Genomic DNA, 18,652 nt, shown 5'->3' with positions numbered 1-18,652 from the left:
CGTGACACCCCCGGGCAGGGCCCCCCTGTGCAGGGAGCACCTTGGGACCCCCAAATCAAGAACCACCCCCAACCCCGGGCAGGGCTCAGAGCACCCAAATCCCCTCCCAAAACTGGGAGCACCCCAATCCCACTGCCCCCCTGGGGGCTCCCAGCCCCAAAATCTGTGTCAACCCCACGGATTTGTGGGAGGGAGGGGGAATGGAGGCCCCGCTTCATCTCTGAATGATAAAAATGAAAGGAAAAAATACATCTGGGGTTTTATTAACAGGGAAGCAAACCAAAACCAGGGAGAACACAGCAAAATCCCAGCCAGAAACTGACCTTTGTTGTAAAAAAAAAAACAACAAACAAATATCTGGGAACTTGTGGCGGGTCTGGATGTGGGATTTGTTGGGAATAACCCAAATTCCACTGGAATCCAGCACGGGAGCCACCCAGGAGAGTGCAGGGAAAAGAAATCCTTCCGTGGTGGGAGCCTGTGCCAGCGTCAGGCGATGAAATCCAGGGGCCTGTTGAATCCTCCTTTCCTGTTCATGTATTGCCTGGGCGAGGACGGAGCCAGAGTCAGCCCCAAATCCGGGGAAATCAGGACAAAAACACCCAGGGGAGGCTGGGAATGGGACTCAGCAGCCACAGGGAAGCCAATTCCCCAGGGATTTGAGCAAAAGGAGGGCAGGAAGGCTCCCAGTGAGGAGCTGCTGCAGAGGAGCCCGGGTGCCAGCAGAAAGGGAGCAGAATTGACAATCTGGATGTTTTTTGGGGTGAGCAGTGCCGCTTCCCTCTGCTCTGATCCTGCCCAGGCCTCACTGGGCACATCCCAGCTGTTCCTAAGGTGCTCCTCACTCCTCATCCTCCTGATTTCCCCATTCCCAGGGGGATCTGGAGAGCTCTCACCTCTGCTTTTGAGTCTAAACCTCACCAAATTTCCGTTTTCCCTGGAAGCTGGATCAGGGTGAGACCGTGGCCACAGCTACCTCACCAAACAAACTCCTCTCTCCATCCCAAAGCAGGGGGACACACACCTGTACTTCCTCTTCTGGGACACGTTGATGGCGTAGGCATTGGCAGCACCGTCCACCTTCTTCCCCTGAGGAGAAACACCTCAAAATCCCATGGATTACCCCCAAACAGGGCAGCTGACACCGCAGAGCCCCTGGAGTGGTGCTCACCTTGGTGGTATCAAAGGAGGCAAAACCCATCATCTTCATCATCTCGATCTCCTCCTCTGTCTTGCCCTGCAAATCTTCCTCTGAGGGGAGAAAATCAAGGATTGAGCAAACACAGATGTTGGGATTCCCAAAAATCCAGGCGTCCCTGGGCTGGTCCTGGCCCCGAGGGACACCTGGGGGTGCCCCAGGAGGGAGATCCCCCCTCACCTGTGATCTGCCGCTCCTTCTTGGAGTCCTTGAGCTCCTTCTTCTCCTCATCCCGGCGCTCCTTGGGCCGTGCTGGTGATGAGGAGCTGGAGCGGTGCCGGCGTGGGGACCTGCTGGGGCACAGAGCTGGGGCTGCAATTCACACCTGGAATCCCCACCTGGAGCTCCTGCTGTCCCAGGTCACCCAGAGTGCCCTCACCTAGCTGTGCCCACCCCTCGCTGGTGTCCCTGCCCTCACCTGGATCATCCCTGCCCTCACCTGGATCATCCCTAACATCACCTGGATCATCCCTAACATCACCTGGATCATCCCTGACATCACCTGGATGTCCCTGCCCTCTCCTGGACAATCCCTGCCCTCACTTGGATGTCTCTGCCATCACCTGGATGCCCCTGCCCCTCACCTGGATCATCCCTGATATCACCTGGATGTCCCTGCCATCACTTGGATCATCCCTGCCCTCACCTGGATGTCCCTGCCCTCACTTGGGTGGTCCCTGCCCTCACCTGGACGGTCCCCACCCTCACCTGGATGGCCCCCGCCCTCACCTGGACAGCCCCGCCCTCACCTGGACCGTCTCCGGTGCGGGGAGCGGGAGCGGCTCCTCCTCCTGTCCCTGTCCCGGGACCGCGATCGCTCCCGCCGCCGCCTGTCCCTGTCCCGGGACGTGGAGCGCGAGCGCCGCCGCTCTGCCCGGGGAAGGCTCAGCTGCTGCTCCCTGCCCGCTTCCCAAGGGAAATCCCACGGAAACCCCAGCACCGACCCGGGACTGCCCTGCCCACCCCGCTCAGGGACCCCTCTGGGCACCCCGGGAGGGAAGGAGCAGCAGGAAAAATCTCCAGCGGGAGCGGGGGAATGATCCAGGGGGAATCACCCGGAGGGAGCAGCTAGGAGGGGAGGATGGTCCCAAAAACCAGAGCCAGGGGGAGAGGGGAGAGGGGTGGGAGGGGGTGATGGTCCCCAAAAACCTGCGCCAGGTGGAGAGGGGTGGGAGGAAAGGAAGAGAAGGAGAGGAGGAGACGATAAGGATGGGGAGGGGGAGAAGGAGGAAAAGGAGAGGAGGAAGAGGAGAAGAGGAGGAGAAGGAAGCAGAGAAGAAGAGAAGGAATGGAGAAGGATGGGAAAGGGATGAATGAAGAAAAGGAGACGAGGAAGAGGAGAAGAAAGCAGAGAAGAAGAGAAGGAAAAGAGAAGGCTGAGGATGAAGAAGAGGAGGATGAGGGAGGCAGTCTCTGCCCTCCGGCACAGCGAGGAACCGGGGCCTCCCCGCCCCGAGGGTCTCAGTCCCCCCTACCCCCGTCCCTTGCACCCCGATCTCCCCGAGCCCGGTCCCCCGGGCTCCCCCTGACCTCCCCGGCGTTCCCGTCCCTCCCCGGCTCCCCCGGTGCCTCCTCACCCCGCCGCGGCGGTGACCGGGAGCGGCTGCGGCCCATGGCCGCCCCTCAGCCCCGCGCTGCTGCTCCCACGGCGCCGCCGGCCCGAGGGGACCGAGCCCGAGGGAACCCGGCCCGAGGGGACCCTGCTGAGGGGAGCCGGCTAAGGAGACCTGGCTAAGGAGACCGGGCCTGAGGGGAGCCGGCCGGCGGCGCCGGTCAGCACCGCATCGGGCCGCACCGGGCCGGGCCCGCCGCTCGCCCCGAGAGCCCGCCCAGGCCGGAATGCGAGGGGAGAGCCGGGAGGAAGAGGAGGGCCGAGAGCGGAGAGGGCAGGAAGGGGAGGGCAGGAAGGGAAGGAGAGGAAGGAGGGGAGGAAGGCGGGGCCGTCACCGTCACTTTCCTCAGGCCGCCGCTCGCTCTGCCCGCCCGGGCCCTGTCCCGAACGTGCTGCGGCTGTGCCGGCTTCGGTGCTGGGGGGGGGCACGAGGGGCTGCTGGGAGAAGCTGCTGGAACCGTCCCGGTGTCCGGGATACCCATTCCCACCTCCATCCTGTCCCATCCCCACCTCCATCATGTCCCGTCCCCATCCCCAGTATCCCCTTCCCATTCCCACCTCCAGCCTGTCCCATCCCCAGCATCTTTGTCCCATCCCTATCCTATCCCAATCCCAATCCCCAACCCCATCCCCTTCTCATCCCATCCCCATCCCTCAGACTCCGAGCGCTGCCGGGTGCCAAACACGGGGTTTATTTATTTACACCGGCGTTCCACGCGCTCCCGGCCGCGATTGTCACACGCGGGGGGGGACATGCCACACCCCGGCCGCCTCCCGGTGCCATTCCGGGGCCCCAACACCCGCCCTGCCTCCCGGCCCGTCCCCGGTGGGCAGCCCCGGGCGGGAGGAGAGGCGCTGAGCCCGGCTGGACTCGCCCTTCCCCGCTGCCAGGCTGGGATCGGCCTCTGCTTTCCAGCGGAGGTGCGGGTGTGGAGACCCTGGATCAGGGATTTGCTTCACCCTGAGCCTTGCTGGAGTGAGGGGAGGGGGAGGCAGGGAGGTGGGCTGGGGGAAGTACCCGAGGAGTGGTGCTGGGGTGCGATCTTGGCTCTGTTGCCCTCAGTCATGGTGATGATGCTGGCACTGGAGCCTTCGTCCCTTTCTGCTTGGAATATCATGGATGGGGAGGTCAACGCCAGGGTCCCCTGCAAAGCAACTGGCCCTTGGGAAAAGGGGTCACAAAGGCCCCAGGGACAGACCCTTGGGGAGAAAAGGGGTGACAAAGGCCCCAGGGACAGACCCCTGGGGAGAAAAGGGGTGACAAAGGTCCCAGGGACAGACCCCTGGAGAGAAAAGGGGTGACAAAGGTCCCAGGGACACACCTTCAGCGACAAAGAGGGGACAAAAGCCCTGGGGGAGCCCCCGGGGTGGGCTGGGGGTGTGGCAGTGCTGTCATTCAGGAATTGCCCCCAGGTGTGACAGTGCCACCCCAGGGAGGTGACAGGGCTGTCTCTGCTGCCCTGGGTCACCCAGGTGACACAAACGGCCTCAAAGAGCCTCAGAATCAGTGGCAGTGAGGAACAACCCCCCCAGTGACAGAGTTTGGGGGCTCAGAGTGTCCCCGATGGGGACCTCTGGGGGGACACTGGGCAGGGCAAAGGCTCTTCCCAAAATCCAGGCTGGGGCTGGGGCTCTGGCCAGGTCCCTGCCTGGGCTCTCCTGGCTGTTTCCCCCCTATTCCATGGGCTCCCTGCCCTTCCAGAGGGGATCCAAGCCCCAGGAGCTGTCTCAAGGCAGGGAAAGGGTTTGAAACCACAGCGATGGCACATGGGGCAAACCCTGCTGGGCTGAGGGAGCCCCAGACAGGGGTTCAGGGCCATTCCAGAGCTCCTGGTTAGGGCTCCATGGAGGCAGCAAGGCTCAGGGTGAGCACCCCGGAAAGGGGGAGGATCTGGGGCTGATCCCGGTGATTTTTCCCCAGATCCCAGCGCTGGAAGGGCTGTGGGGAACAGGGGCAGGGCTGGGGCTCTTCCCGGGCAGGGGGTGGCCAGGAGGTGGCAATGCTGGGAGGGAAGGGAACGCCAGGAAGGACGGAACTTGTGCTGGGAATTCCAGAGCCGGGAAAAGCGGGGGGCCGGCGTGGCCGGGGTCGCTGTGAGCTGGCAGCGTGTGTTCATCCCGAAGTAGCACTTAGTGAGTGAGTTTTGCTCAGTTTTGAATAACACAGACAGTTCCCGGAGGGGTGTGGGTGTTTTTTCCCTATTTTCCCAGGTGCGGGTCGTGCAGTGAGGTGGGGGCTTTTCCAGCGGTGGGAAATCCTGCTGCTCTTCCTTGGGTGGGCAAAACACGGGCTGAGAGTACCAGGAGAAGGGGATGAAGTGGTTCTTGAGCCCACGGAGAGGGAGGTTTACAATCCAGGGAGGGAAAAACCTCAGCTCCTCCTTCAGGAAAAGCCTTCAGCTCGATCCCGTTCTCCTGGCAAAGCGATGGACAGTTGTCCCTGGGGATGAAGCCAGCGCCATTCCAGCAGAGCTTGAAACAGAAGGTGAAGAAAATAACCACGAAACACCCTTTTCTTCCTCAAACCAAGCAGATCTGGGCTCTGGTGGAGACAATCCATCCCTCGGCGGTGGGAAGGAGCCCAGGAGGGAGAGGGGCAGGGAGGTGCAGCGGGAGTTTCCCCAGGCGGGGACCACGGTCTCTCTAAGCTCGGTGCCAGCCCCCAGAGGCGGGTGACAGGGGGGACGAGGTGCCTCGTGCCCGGGAAGCAGCCGGGTTCCGGGGCTTTAGGGCCGCACCTCGGGGCCTCGGCGATCCCAGGAGCCCCGGGGAGGCCACGCGCGAGGCCTCGGGACGCTCAGGACTCGATCTTCTCCTTCTTTTTGCCTTTTTTCAGGAAAGACGGGGTCCGGAATTTCTTCTTCTTTTTGGAGGGTGATTTGGAGGGTGAACCGTCGGGGGACACGGGGTTGCTGGTCACTGTCTCCTTCTCCTTGGGGGCGTCCTGGTCGGCGTTGGTGGTCGTCCGGTCTGTCCCCCCTTTTCCAAGGTTTTCCTCGGTGCTTTGCTCCTCGTCCTTCCCGTTCACCACCGCCGGTGGCTCCTTCTTGGCAGTGGAATCAGGGGGGGCTTGGCCACCATCGGCCTTCTTGTCACCTTGGGAAGGGGAGAGGGAGCAGGGAATTGGGGCAGCAGCACCGCTGTTCTGGGGGGGTCCATCCCCCCAAACGTGCAGTGGGGCCTGGGCAGGAGCAGGATTTGGCCTCCCCGAGAGGAGAACGTTGGGGTTTGACCTGTCCTGCCGCAGGCACCGCGCCCCCCGAGCCGCCCCCTCCCTGCGGGACAAGCGATGTGGGATGGAGAGCCGGGAAGAGGCAGCAGGAGAAGCAGGAAGCGACACCAGGGAGGGAGGGAGGGAGGGAGGGGTTCCCCAGGGGGTTTCCTAAGGGATTTCCACGGAGACCGAAGAGCGCCCCGAGCCCCTGTCCCTCGTCCGTCCGGGGTGGCCTCTCCGTACTTACTACGGCGCCAGGGATTCAGGGATAACTCCTTGGGTGACAGGCACACGGGGAGGAAAGAGAAAGGAGACGTTGTGGAGACAGACAGACAGACAGACGGACACCACGAGACACCATGGCAGCGCCAGCAGCCCCGAGCCGCGCCCCGGCACCCGCTGCGGGTGGGAACAGTGGGCACTGGGCTGGGGGACAGGGCTGTCCCCTGCACCCCACAACGCCACCGCTCACGTCCTCCTGCCACGCTCCCCCTGGCCCATCTGGAGCGGGGTGACAGCACGAGGTGACATGCGGTGACAGCCAGCTGCGTCCCAGCGCCGTTTGGCCGCAGCCGCCCTTGTGCCCCCGCTCCTGCTGCTCACCGGGACCCCAGCCCTCGTCTTCCTCGTTTTGGGGTGCTCATCACCCCACTCACCCTCCGTGGGCTCTGCAGGCGCCGGGGGCTCCGGCGGGGGCGGCTCTGGGGGGGGAGCCCCTCTGTCCTCTGCTGCCGCCTCCTTCTCGCCTGCCACAGAGACACACGCTGGCCCCGGTCCCCGCGGTGCCACCCGGGGCTCGGGGGGCTTTGGGGGGCTCGCCTACCCTGCAGGCGCTTCTTCCTCTCCACCTCCTGCTTGTACTCCTCCAGCTCCTGGTCCGTCAGCTGGCTGAAGGGGTTGGGGGGCTCTGGCTCGGGGGGAGCCTCCTCCCCGCCCTCCTTGGCCTCTGCGTCCCCCAGATGGCTCTCGGTGGACTGAAACAGAGCCCCGGAGTAGCGTCACCCCCCTGGGGCAGTGTCAACACCCCCAGAACAGTGTCAGTGTCACACCCCTGGGGCAGTGTCACCACCCCCCCCCCCCGAGAGATGGGGACAGGGGGTGCCACAGGGTGACATGGGTTGGGGACATGGGGTGTTATGGGGCTGGGGATGTAGGGCTGGGGACACCAGGTGATACAGATGCCATACGGGGCTGTGGCTGGTCTTGGCGATGACACCAGCCAGCAGCTGTGACTGGGGACACAGGGACAGGGGGCTGGGGACATGGGGTGACACAGGGTGACATGAGGTGACACGGGGTGACACAGGTGCCATACGGGCTGTGGCTGATCTCAGCAATGACACCAGCCAGCAGCTGTGACTGGGGACATGGGGTGACACAGGGTGACATGAGGTGACACGGGGTGACACGGGTGCCATACGGGGCTGCGGCTGGTCTCGGCGATGACACTGGCCAGCAGCTGTGACTGGGGACATGGGGTGACACAGGGTGACATGGGGTGACACGGGGTGACACAGATGACACGAGTGCCATACGGGGCTGCGGCTGGTTTCGGCGATGACGCTGGCCAGCAGCTGTGACTGGGGCCCGGCTGATTTCACGTCCTGGCGGTTTTGCTCGCGGATCTGTGGGGGAGGACAGAGCTGAATCCCCCTCCAAGGACGGGGCTGAGCCCCCCCAGGCCCCGCTGTCCCCCAGCCCTGCCCACCTTGTTGCGCATCTCCAGCACCTCCTGCGGGTCCGTGTAGAGTGGCACGAACTGGTTGGGGTTCTCGATGCGGATCGGGGTCCCACTGCTGCCCTTCTCCACCTCGTCTGCCCGCAGCCACTGCAAACCCAGGAACAGGTTTGGGGAAGAGGAGACCCCAGAAAATGCAACTTGTATAGAGGGGAGACCCCAATGTAGAGGGAAAGCACCATAAATGCAGGGAGACCCCAATAAACAGCATAGAAGGAAGACCTGACTAAATACATCATATATAGAAGGAGGAAGACTCCAAAACAAGTTCCCCAATAATAGAGGAAGACCCCAAAAAAGCATCTTGTGTAGAGGGGAGACCTTGATAAACAGGTGTTACATGGAGGAAAGACCCCAATGAATGCACCTTGCACGAGGGAGAGACCCAATAATAGAGGGGAGGCCCTTATAAATAGGTCTTGTGTAGAAGGGAGACCCCCCATAAAGGGGAGACCCCAATAAAAGCATTTTACGTAGAGGGGAGACTCCAAAGCATCTTGTGTAGAGGGGAAACTGCAATAAATACATCTTTTGTTGAGACCCTGATAATAAATGAGGAGGCCCCAACAAATGTGATTTGCACAGAGGAAGACCCCAATAAATGAGGAGACCCCAACAAATGTGTCTTGCATAGAGGGAGAACCTGATAAATGTACCTTGCATAGATAGGGAAGGCCCCAGTGAATGAGAAAACCTTAATAAATGTGTCTTGCATAGAGAGAGACCCCAATAAATGAGAAGACCCCAATAAACGCATCTTGCACAGAAGGACAGACCCCACTAAGGCCAAGAGCACTCAGCCCCACGAGAACGGGGTGGCGGGATTCCAAAGTCACCATTATTACAGCATGCAGGCGGTCCCCAGGCCCTACACCCCAGCTTTTCGCGGGGTCCATGCCAGGACCCCCTCCTCCTCCCTGGCCGCCCATTCCCAAGCCCCCACTGCCCCCTCACCGTGGTCTTTGTCCTCTGGGCCCCGGCGCCGCCCTGCGCCTCCTCGGCCAGGCTGACCCTGGTGTAGGTGTTGGGCGTGTTGAGCCACCGCGTCTTCTCCTTCTGCTGCTTGTGGGCGTGCTGGCGCAGGGCGGGGGGCCCGGCGGGCTCCTCCTCGAACACGAAGGCCGTGACGGTGGCGGGGATCAGCACGTCGCTCTTGGGCTTGCTCTTCTCCTGCACGAAGGGGTAGCGGTACGTGTAGCCCGTGCGGTAGCCCTGGGGAAGCGCCCAGAGAGAGAGGAGTCAGCACACAGGGCGAGCTGAGGGTTAGGAGCATGTTTTTGGCTCATAAATCATCATAAAGGAAACGATTTATGAGTCGCCATCAAGAAGAGTTAGAGGAATGAGGAAACAGCTAGCGCAGCAGCCTATTTTAGTGAAAGAACCTTTTGCACCCGCATGAACCGTAGGTCAGTGAACAAGATATGTAAACATAGCTAAAAAGAGAAAATATTATTATATTCACTAGCCCTTACCAAGCACTGAGCTGTGTTTCACTGCACTGCTGACCGGTTAGGTTTAACCCAGTGCACTCTGATATTGATATTCAAAAATATATATTTATATATAAATACAAATATATTTAATAGAAATACATTTATATATAAATGTAACTAGATAATATATAATATATATTTATATATATAAATATAAAGATATATTTAATATATTTATATAAACATATACTATAAATTATATGTTTATATATAAGTATAAAAATAAAAAGAAACAATATATTTAGATATAAATATATAAAAACATATAAATATATATTTATATATACATAAAAATAGAAAGATATATTTAACATAGTTATATAAATATACATTATATAAATATATATTTATATGAATATAAAAATAAAATTAAATATTTAATATATTTATATATAAATGTATATAAAAATCTATTTATATATAGAGACTCTGAATAGAGGAGGAGCCTTTCCTGCACGAAGAAACCGAGCCCCTGATAAACTCTGCTTTATCCCCGCCCGTTTTGGGGCGGGTTTCGGCGCTCACCAGGTTGTCCAGCATCCTCATGAGCGCCTCGAACTCGTGCTCGCCCAGGCGGCTCTTGTGCAGCGGCCCGAAGGTGGCCCCGGCGCGGCGCACGGCGCTCAGCCCCTGCGGGCCGCGCTGCTGCTGCGCGCCCCGCTCCAGCACGATCAGGTTCTCCGCGCCGCCCGCGCTCGCCAGCGCCGACACCTGCGGGACACCGGGCACCGCTGGGCGGGGACGGCCCGGGACAGAGCCGCGGGCACCCCCGGGGGCGGCGCACGGCGGGGACGGGGCAGAGAGACGGGACACGGGGGATGGAGGGGAAACGAGGGGCAGAGAGATGGCACAGATCGGGGCGTGGAGGAGGAGATGAGGGGCAGAGAGATGGCACAGCTCATGCCATAGTGATGGAGCACTGGGGCTGAGAGCTGGCACAGATTGGGGCACAGGAGTGGAAATGAGGGGCTCAGACCTGGCACAGCTCATGCCATGCCCCTGGGACGTTCTGGCTGAGCCCAGACTGGCACAGCTCAGTGTATAAGGATGGAAATGAGGGGCAGAGAGCTGACCCAGCTCATGCCATGCCCCTGGGGCACTCCGGCTGACCCGAGCCTGGCCCAGCTCCGTGCGCGCTCCCTCCGTGCCCGGCCCCAGCCCAGCCCCGCGCTCACCTGCACCTCGCAGGCCGCCTGCAGGTGGAAGATGCTGTAGAAAGCCTCCTCGGCCGTGTCGCCCAGCGCCAGCACGCCGTGGTTCCGCAGCACCAGGATCTGCCGCGGGATGTCAGCGGGGCGGGCGGGGCGGGCGGGGCCGCCCCCGCACCCCCCCAGGTGCGCCCTCACCTTGCAGGTGGGCCCGAGGCACTTCTGGAGCTCCACGCGGTCCGCCTCGTCCTCCACCTCCCCGCGGAAGTCGAAGTAGGCGACGTCCCCCAGGAGCAGCGCGGCGCGGGAGATGGGCAGGAGCCCGCAGCGCATGGCCGAGACCTGGGCACGGGGAGGGGCAGGGCAGGACCCCCAAACTCCCCCAGAAACACCCACAGCCCCCCAAAAAACACCCACAGCCCCCAAAAAACACCCACAGCCCCCCAAAAAAACAAACACCAACAGCCCCCCAAAAAAACAAACACCAACAGCCCATATGGTCAACACCTGGGCACAGGGAGGGACAGGGCAGGGGTCCGAGGTACCCCAGATACCCCCAAAAACACCCACAGCCCCCAAAAACCCCACCAACCCTTCCAAAACACCGTTCCACCCTCCCAAATCCCCCCAAGTTTCCCTAACTCCATAGACCCCCAAATCCCTCCAAACCAAATCTCCCCCAAAGGCTCCCCCATTCCCCTCACTCCCAAGCCCCCAAAATCCTCCCAAACCCCATCTCTCTGATCTCCCCCAGCCCCCAAATCCCCCAACCCTTCCAAAACACCCTTCCACCCTCCCAAATCCCTTCCAAACCCAACCTCCCCCAAGTTCCCCTAACTCGAAGGCCCAAACCCAACCTCCCCCAAACGCCCCTGCATTCCCCTCCCTCCCGAGCTCCCGAATCCCCCAAACCCAATCTCCCCCAAGCTCCCTTGCCTCCCGAACCCCCCAATCTCCCCCAAATCCCCCCTCTGCCAGCCCGTTCCCCGCGTACGGCGGCCGCGGCCGGGGTGTGCAGCCGCACGATGCAGCGGATGTCGGGGCGCGCCGCGTAGATGGCGGCGTGGAGGCTGAAACTGCGGGCGTCGGGGGCAAAGCCGGTGCTGCCCTGCTCCACCACGGCCCCCAGCACGTTCACCTTCACCTGGGGGGCACGGGGGGCTCAGGGGGCTGCTCCCCACGCGGGCAGCCCCGGGTTGGGGGTTGTTGTTTTGGGGGGCTCACCAGGCTGGCCGCTGTCACCTCGCTGCACGCCAGCCCCTGCGGGGCCACCAAGAAGTGCTCCTGCTCCTTGCTGACCCGCAGCTGCCGCGGGGGACAGGGTGGGGTGAGACACAGTCGGGAAAAATCCCAAAATGAACATTCCCCCCGAAAGCCCCACACCCCTCTGATCGCCCCTAAACCGTGAGAAAGCCTCCGAAACTGCCCCCCAAACCAACACCCCAAAGGAACCCAACAACAACCCCAAAATAACAACCCACAAACCCTCAAAGTCCCAACCCACCTCAAACGTCCAGAACCCCACAAACTGTGCCCCAAAATAACAACCCACAAACCCTCAAGGCAACCCCCAATGCCCCCAAAACAACCCCAAATCCCCTATTTTTTTGTTTTTTGGGGTGCTCACGGTGACAGCAGCGTGTCCCAGCTGTGCCCAGCCGTACAGGTCCAGCAGCCGGTGGATGCTGCCCACCTTGCAGCGCATCAGCCGCTCGCCCTTGGCCAGGGCTGGCCCCTCTGTCCCGTGCAGGTCATTGATGGGGGTGACCGATGCCAGCCCTGGGGATTGGGGACCCCCCGTCAGCCGTGGGACCCCCCAAATCATGGGGGTTCAGCGGGGGCAGAGGGTTGTGGGATGGGTTTGGTGGCTGGCAGGGTTTGGTGGACATCAAGGTTTGGTGGCCACAAAAGATTTGGGGGTCCCCGAGGCATCAAAGCTTTGGTGGCCCTCCAGGTTTGATGGCCCCAAAGATTTGGTGGGCCTCAAAGGGTTTGGGGGATTCCAGGGGTTTGCTGGCACCCCAAGATCCCGAAGAGTTGATGATTCCAAAGGTTTGGTGACCCCAAAGGTTTTTGGGGTCCTTAGGTCCCAAAGGCTTGGTGGTCCCAAAGCATTTGAGGCCCCCGAAGGTCCCAAAGGTTTTCGTGAGATTTGGGGGTTCCAAGGTTGCCAAGATTTGGTGCCCCCCCCAGTTTTTGGGGTTTTTCCCAGCCCGCCCCTCGTCCCCAAAGGGCCCCACGTACCCATGGGGGAGGTGGGCAGGGTGGCAGGGGACGTGGTGGCCATGAAGTCGGCGATCTGCCGCAGCGCCCACACGTGGGACGAGTTGTTCCCCTTCTTCATCTGCTCCTGGATCAGGCTCTCCAGCTCCTCCCGGAAGGACTGTGGGGACAGGGTGACAACGGGCTGGGTGGCACGGCCGGGGACATCGGGGCAGTGGGGACAGCATCACCAGCTCGGTGGCAGCAATGCTGCCAGCCGCGTGCCACAGAGGTGATGGCGGCACCACCAGATTGGTGACACGGTGAGGGTGGCACTGCTGACTTGGTGTCAGTGGTACCCACAGTTTGGTGGCTCACTGGTGGTGCCAGTGTCACCAGCTTGGTGGCAGTAACATCACCAGCTCAGTGCCACAGTGGTGACGGTGGCACCACCAGATTGGTGGCACGGTGACGGTGGCATTGCCATCCTGGTGTCGGTGTCACCACTGCCTTGCTGGCACAGTGGCACTGGCAGCTCAGTGACAGCAGCAGTGGCACTGCCAGGTGGGGACACCGTGTGGTGACATCCATGAGCTTGGGGACAGGAGCGATGGGGCGGGGACAACAAAGGACGGGGACAGCGACAAGAAGGAGTTGGTGGCAGGAGGGACAGATTTGGGCTGGATGGGGGACAGAAGAGAAGGGGCTGGGGACACAAAGAAGGGGTTTGGGGACAGTCGGGACAGGGGTAGGGACAGAAGATAAGGGTTGGGGGACGTAAAGGAAGAGGTTGGGGACAAATGGGACGGGGACAGACGGGACAGGGTTAGGGATGTAAAGGAAGAAGTTGGGGACACGTGGGACGGGGTCGGGGACAGACAGATGGGGCTGAGGAAAGGAGGATCGGGCTGGGGACGGGCGGGACGGGGCTGGGGACAGGTGAGCGGGGTCGGGGCCAGCGCGGGGCTCACCGGGCTCTGCAGGATCATTGTCACCCGCTTCTTCTGCTCCATCAGGTTGAAGTCCTGGCGCAGGTCCCCGGCCCCGCCCCGCGTCCGCAGGAACTCGGGGTCCTCCTGGGGGGGACAGCGCGGCCCCGGGGCGGGGGGCTCGGGCAGGGGCTCGGGGCTGGCGGCCGTGCTCATCCTGGGGACACGCGGGGACACGCGGCGTCACAGCCCCGGTACAGATTGGGGAGAAAGCACCGAAAACACGGAGCGGCTGCGGCCCGCTGATAAGGGCAGAGGGGAACCGCCCTGCCCGGGGCGAGGGGACAGCGTGGGGACACCGGGAGGGGACACTGGCCGGGCTGGGTGACAGCCCGGAGAGGGCTGAGAACGGGCACGGATGGGGCTGAGACCGGGCACAGCTCAGGGCACCCATGGGCGCGCCCCCAAATTGGGGTCACCCACTATGGGGGGCTCGGCCCCACTCTGCCGCCGCACGGGGGAGGTTCCCAGCCAGCCCCCGCCCCACCGACCCCAAAGGACCCCAAAACACCCCCAATAATACCCCCGAGGACCCCAAACCGGCCCCAATAATACCCCCGAGGACCCTGCCCTCCCCTCCCGGTCACCGTCCCCGATCACTGCGGGGACGCTGCCGCCAAGGCCCCCCCAAACCCAGGGCGGGGCCGCTCCCCCACCCGCGGGGTGCCCCCAGTCCCGCTCCCCCCCGCTCAGAACAGGAGGGGACCCCCCGATCCCGCCGCTCGGAGCGCACCTGTCTCACCGGGCGGGGGGGGCCGCGGTAAATCGGGGAGGCCGCGCTGGCCCCCGCAGGGCACAAGGGGGGTTCGGGGGGAGGCTGAGCCAGGACCCCCCACCCAGGGCTCCCCCTCCCAGCATCCCCCGCACCCCCCCCATCCCCGCCTCCGCCCGCGCCGCGCCCAGCGCCGCTGCGGCAGCCGCAGGGCGGGGGGGGAGCGAGAACCGGGATGGAACCGGGATGGAACCGGGATAAAACCGGGATGGAACCCGGGGATGGAGCGGGGGGGCCGCAGCATCGCCCCCGCCCCGGGGGGAGGAGGATGCGCTCGGTACCACCCGGGGATGAAGGCCCAGCACGGGGGGAGGGGTGGGATGCAGCCCCCCCCCCCCCCACCTGCATGCGGCCAATTTGGGGGGGGGGGGGGGTGGGCGAGGAAGGGGGGGGGTGGGGGTCACCCAGGCTGCCCCCAAATCCCCCCCGCCCCTCGGGGCTGCGGCCGGGGGCTGCTGCCATCACCCACCTTCCTCCTCCTCCTCCTCCTCAGAGCATCCTGACAAAGGGCCGCCCCCCCCGCGCACCACGCGTGTCCCCGCGCCTCCCCCCGCCCCGCCCCCCCCCGGAACCCAACCCCCGCCCAGGAACAACGGGGGGACCCCGAACCCCGCGCCGCTGCTCCCGCAGTCCCCTCGCCATTGATTGGGGTCATATTAACGACCGTTAATAAGCCCTTACCTGGGGGGAGGAGCTAATCGCTAATTACAATTTCATACAGAAATTAATTACAGCTGGTTTAATTTTATACCCCCCTCCTCCCCAACCGCTGCGTTTTAAGGGGGACAGAGCCCCCGCCCCATTGATTTTGGGGTGTGGGTTTTATGGGGTGCAGGGCTCCAGGGCAGGAGCGTGACCCCAAAAATGGGAAATGGGGGCTGGAGCCTTGAGCTTGGCCTTCGGGGGGGGCCCCCCCCGGACTTTTAGGGGCGCCAGGAAACACCTTAAAAAAAAAAAAAAGAGAAAATAAGGAATATTGAATATTTTAGAATAATTGGAATATTTTGGGGAAAAGGTGATTTCGAGCCTCCCTTGGTTTATTTACCCAGATGCTCCCCCAAACCCTGACCCTATTGTGAACCCCCCCAGGTGCCCCCAAATTCCCGGGGTCCCCCCCCACTCACCGTGCCCCAGGTTTGGGGGGTCCCCAGGGGCACGGGGGGGCCCGGCCAGGCCAGGCTCAGGTGCCCCCCCGGCAGCGCCCCCCAACTCCTGCTCAGCGCCGACCTCCTGGGAAAAGGGGAATGTAAAAAATAAAAAATATAGATCAGAATCGGGGGGTGTCCCCCAGTAATAACACATCCCCCCCCAATAATAATCCCCCCAAAATAAATCAATTCAATCATTAAATTAATCCCAACCTCAAATAACTCATGCAGGAAAATCCCCACCAGGCCCACAAATTATAGGGGGGTTTTGGGGCTTACCCTCAATAATAATTCAATCTATTTTTTTTTAATTTTAAAATTGATTCCAACCTGGAAAATAAGAATAAAAATCCCCCAAAGCTCACTTTAAAAAGTCCACTTTACAGGGGGTTAGTTTTAAGATCCCTCCTCAAATAATAATTCCATTGGATTTTGATTATTAAATTAATTCAGAGCTGAAACATAGCGGATGTTTTGGGGGTTCAGGGGCAGGTTTAGGGCCAGGTTTGGGGGCTCACCTGCAGCACCCCCCGCAGCAGCCGGATGTTTCGGGGGTTCAGGGGCAGGTTTAGGGTCAGGTTTGGGGTCTCACCTGCAGCAGCCGGATGTTTTGGGGGTTCAGGGGCAGGTTTAGGGTCGGGTTTGGGGTCTCACCTGCAGCAGCCGGATGTTTTGGGGGTTCAGGGGCAGGTTTAGGGTCGGGTTTGGGGTCTCACCTGCAGCAGCCGGATGTTTTGGGGGTTCAGGGGCAGGTTTAGGGTCGGGTTTGGGGTCTCACCTGCAGCAGCCGGATGTTTTGGGGGTTCAGGGGCAGGTTTAGGGTCGGGTTTGGGGTCTCACCTGCAGCAGCCGGATGTTTTGGGGGTTCAGGGGCAGGTTCAGGGGCAGGTTCAGGGTCTCACCTACAGCAGCCAGATGTTTCGGGGGTTCAGGGGCAGGTTTAGGGTCGGGTTTGGGGGCTCACCTGCAGCACCCCCCGCAGCAGCCGGATGTACTCCGCCGCCGCCCGCAGCGTGTCCGCCTTGCTGGGCCGGCGGTCCCGCGGCACCAGCGGCACCAGGGAGCGCAGCTGGGAGAAGCCACTGTTGAGGTTCCGGATCTGCGGGGCACAGAGGGACCCGGTCAGAGACCCCAAAGGGGCTCCAAAGGGAGCCCAGAGACCCCCAGGTTACACCTGGATCCCCCAGGCCCAAACTGGGCTCTCTCAAGATTAAACTGGGACCACCCCCAGGGTTCAACTGGGCTCAGCAGGATCAAACCAGACCCACCCATAACCAAAATTGGGGTTCCCCCCCATATTAAATCCCACTCCAGGACTGAACTGCCCCGAAGGATTAAAGTGGGTCCCTCACAGAATCAAACTGGGACCTTTAAACCAGGATTAAACTGGGCTCACCAGGACTAAACATGACCCCCCTCCCCAAATTAAACAGAGACCTCAGAATTAAACCGACCCCAGGACTAAACCAACCCACACAGAATTAAACCAGGCCCTCCTAAAACTCACCTGGGCCCCCCAGGATTAAACCCACCCCAAAAGCAAAGTCCCCCTGTGGCAGCGCCAGTGTCCCCTGGGTGTCCCCCCGATGTGACCCCACCCCGGGCTGTGCTTTGGGGGCTCAGCAGGGTTTGGGTTTTTGGGTGCCTCACCCTCTCCCTCTCCTTGGCGTTGGCCGCCTGCCGCCGCTCCAGCACCTCGGCCGGGTCCCCGGTGGGCTCGTAGCCGCCGTCGGGGCCGCGGCGCAGGCGGACGATGGGGGCCGGCTGGGGCAGGGGCCCGAAGCGCTGCTGCAGGAGCGCCCCCAGCAGCTCGGGGGGCGGCGTGGGCTGCGGGACCCCCGGCGGCTCTGGTGGCTTCGAGACCCCCGAGGGCTCCGGGACCCCCGACGCTTCCAAGGGCTCCGGGATCCCCGGGGGCTCCGGGTCCCCTGAGGGCTCCAGGACCCCTGAGGGCTCCAATGGCTCCAGGTCCCCTGAGGGCTGTGAGACCCCCGAGGGCTCCAATGGCTCCAGGACCCCTGAGGGCTCCAGGACCCCCGGTGGATCTGAGTCCCTTGAGGGCTGTGAGACCCCCAGAGGCTCCAGGGTCCCTGAGGGCTCCAATGGCCTCGGGACCCCCGAGGGCTCTGGGACCCCCGGCGGCTCTGATGGCTTTGAGACCCCTGAAGGCTCCAATGGCTCCAGGACCCCCAGAGGATCCAGGTCCCCTGAGGGCTGTAAAACCCCCGGAGGCTCCAGGGTCCCTGAGGGCTCCAATGGCTCCAGGACCCCCGAGGGCTCTGGGTCCATTGAGGGCTGTGAGACCCCTGAAGGTTCCAGGACCCCCGGCCACCGCCCCCCAGCTCTGTCGGGCTCTCCCACCCCACAAAGGGAACCAAAGCTGCACCCCCTGAGCTGATGCTCAAAAGGGCCCTGAAATACCCGGGGCTAACAAGGCACAGGTGGGACCCATCTGGGCCTGACGAGCTCGGGCTGTGCCCGGGCTCCCTCACCCATTGTCCCTGCCTGTACCCCCCAAATCCTGATCCCTGCCTGTGCCTCAGTTTCCCCATCCACCACCCCAAAATCCCAATCTCTTGCTGTGCCTCAGTTTCCCTGCTCACCACCACAAAATCATAATCTCTTGCTGTGCCTCAGTTTCCCCACTCACCATCCCAACCTGGTACCCACAAAGCCCTGAACCCAAAAAAGGCCCCAAAAGCGCTCTGAGGGATATTTGGGACCGTGATATTTGGGGATATTTTGGGGTCCTGGCACCGAGGGGCACCTGGATAGTTGGGTTTGAGAGATTTCGTGTGCTCCTAAAGCCGCTTTTGGGTGGGAAAGCAGAAAAAAGAGGTTTGATGACAGCGGCCCTGGCTCGGTAGGTGGCAGTGTCAGCCCCTGAGATGCCGCAAAACGCGGCGAGGCTGGAAATAAAATGGTAAAATCGCCCTTTTTTGTCCAAAAAAACTCAGTTCACTTCGGGTTATCGGCCGTGGGGGGATCCTCGTCCCAGCACCGGGGTGGATTTCCCGACCCTGAGCCCTCCGAGGGGCTCAGCCCGCGGTTCCCGGGGGCTCTGGGGCTGCCCTGCCTCAGTTTCCCCACACCTGGGCACCATCCCCAGCTGCTCCGGGATCCCGGAGCTTCCTTCTG

At 61.7% G+C, this 18,652-nt stretch overlaps 3 protein-coding genes across 4 annotated transcripts; all 3 read right to left on the bottom strand.

The window, feature by feature from the left end:
* Positions 1-236: 236 nt before the first annotated feature.
* Positions 237-3,064, bottom strand: SNRNP27 (small nuclear ribonucleoprotein U4/U6.U5 subunit 27). Its single transcript, XM_071417838.1, has 6 exons — positions 2,776-3,064; positions 1,948-2,068; positions 1,379-1,488; positions 1,172-1,251; positions 1,025-1,089; positions 237-544 (listed from the first exon to the last, which is right to left on the bottom strand). The coding sequence occupies exons 1-6, from the start codon at positions 2,810-2,812 to the stop codon at positions 490-492; spliced, it is 468 nt and encodes a 155-aa protein (XP_071273939.1). The 5' UTR covers positions 2,813-3,064; the 3' UTR covers positions 237-489.
* A 422-nt stretch (positions 3,065-3,486) lies between these two features.
* Positions 3,487-14,936, bottom strand: ADD2 (adducin 2). 2 transcript variants are annotated; one of them, XM_071417789.1, is made up of 15 exons: positions 14,836-14,936; positions 13,577-13,751; positions 12,648-12,786; positions 12,031-12,182; positions 11,628-11,708; positions 11,398-11,547; positions 10,602-10,745; positions 10,431-10,529; positions 9,781-9,966; positions 8,717-8,974; positions 7,733-7,852; positions 7,560-7,649; positions 6,848-6,998; positions 6,681-6,770; positions 3,487-5,906 (listed from the first exon to the last, which is right to left on the bottom strand). In XM_071417789.1, the coding sequence occupies exons 2-15, from the start codon at positions 13,748-13,750 to the stop codon at positions 5,608-5,610; spliced, it is 2,133 nt and encodes a 710-aa protein (XP_071273890.1). In that variant the 5' UTR covers position 13,751; positions 14,836-14,936; the 3' UTR covers positions 3,487-5,607. The 2 variants fall into 2 exon arrangements, with proteins under 2 accessions (XP_071273890.1, XP_071273891.1); XM_071417790.1 differs by lacking the exon at positions 14,836-14,936 and adding an exon at positions 14,328-14,469.
* Positions 14,937-14,950: 14 nt separating this feature from the next.
* FIGLA (folliculogenesis specific bHLH transcription factor) lies at positions 14,951-17,803 on the bottom strand. The gene is made up of 3 exons (XM_071417614.1): positions 17,165-17,803; positions 16,479-16,613; positions 14,951-15,596 (listed from the first exon to the last, which is right to left on the bottom strand). Exons 1-3 carry the CDS (start codon positions 17,801-17,803, stop codon positions 15,408-15,410), a joined length of 963 nt encoding a protein of 320 aa, XP_071273715.1. The 3' UTR covers positions 14,951-15,407.
* Between the last annotated feature and the right edge of the window lie 849 nt (positions 17,804-18,652).

This window comes from Agelaius tricolor, unplaced genomic scaffold, assembly GCF_023055355.1.
Source record: "Agelaius tricolor isolate 1412-34295 unplaced genomic scaffold, bAgeTri1.0.p SCAF_70, whole genome shotgun sequence".
NCBI lineage: Eukaryota > Metazoa > Chordata > Aves > Passeriformes > Icteridae > Agelaius > Agelaius tricolor.
Note: the sequence above shows the minus strand (reverse complement) of the source record. Positions and strands in the feature narration are given on the sequence as shown.

Bases quoted from the DNA above. Each gene is read 5' to 3' on its own strand.
- SNRNP27 (XM_071417838.1), bottom strand. From the start codon at position 2,812: ATGGGCCGCAGCCGCTCCCGGTCACCGCCGCGGCGGG. The intron at 2,069-2,775 runs GTGAGGAGGCAC...TTCCCCGGGCAG, and splicing joins CCGGTCACCGCCGCGGCGGG to AGCGGCGGCGCTCGCGCTCC. The intron at 1,090-1,171 runs GTGAGCACCACT...GTTTCTCCTCAG, and splicing joins CCTCCTTTGATACCACCAAG to GGGAAGAAGGTGGACGGTGC.
- FIGLA (XM_071417614.1), bottom strand. From the start codon at position 17,803: ATGGACCCAGAGCCCTCGGGGGTCCTGGAGCCATTGGAGCCCTCAGGG. The intron at 16,614-17,164 runs GTGAGGCACCCA...TGTGCCCCGCAG, and splicing joins ACGCCAAGGAGAGGGAGAGG to ATCCGGAACCTCAACAGTGG. The intron at 15,597-16,478 runs GTGAGCCCCCAA...CCCTTTTCCCAG, and splicing joins TGCTGCGGGGGGTGCTGCAG to GAGGTCGGCGCTGAGCAGGA.
- ADD2 (XM_071417789.1), bottom strand. From the start codon at position 13,750: ATGAGCACGGCCGCCAGCCCCGAGCCCCTGCCCGAGCCCCCCGCCCCG. The intron at 10,530-10,601 runs GTGAGGGCGCAC...ATCCCGCGGCAG, and splicing joins GCCTCGGGCCCACCTGCAAG to ATCCTGGTGCTGCGGAACCA. The intron at 7,650-7,732 runs GTGGGCAGGGCT...CCTCCCCCACAG, and splicing joins TGCTGGAGATGCGCAACAAG to ATCCGCGAGCAAAACCGCCA.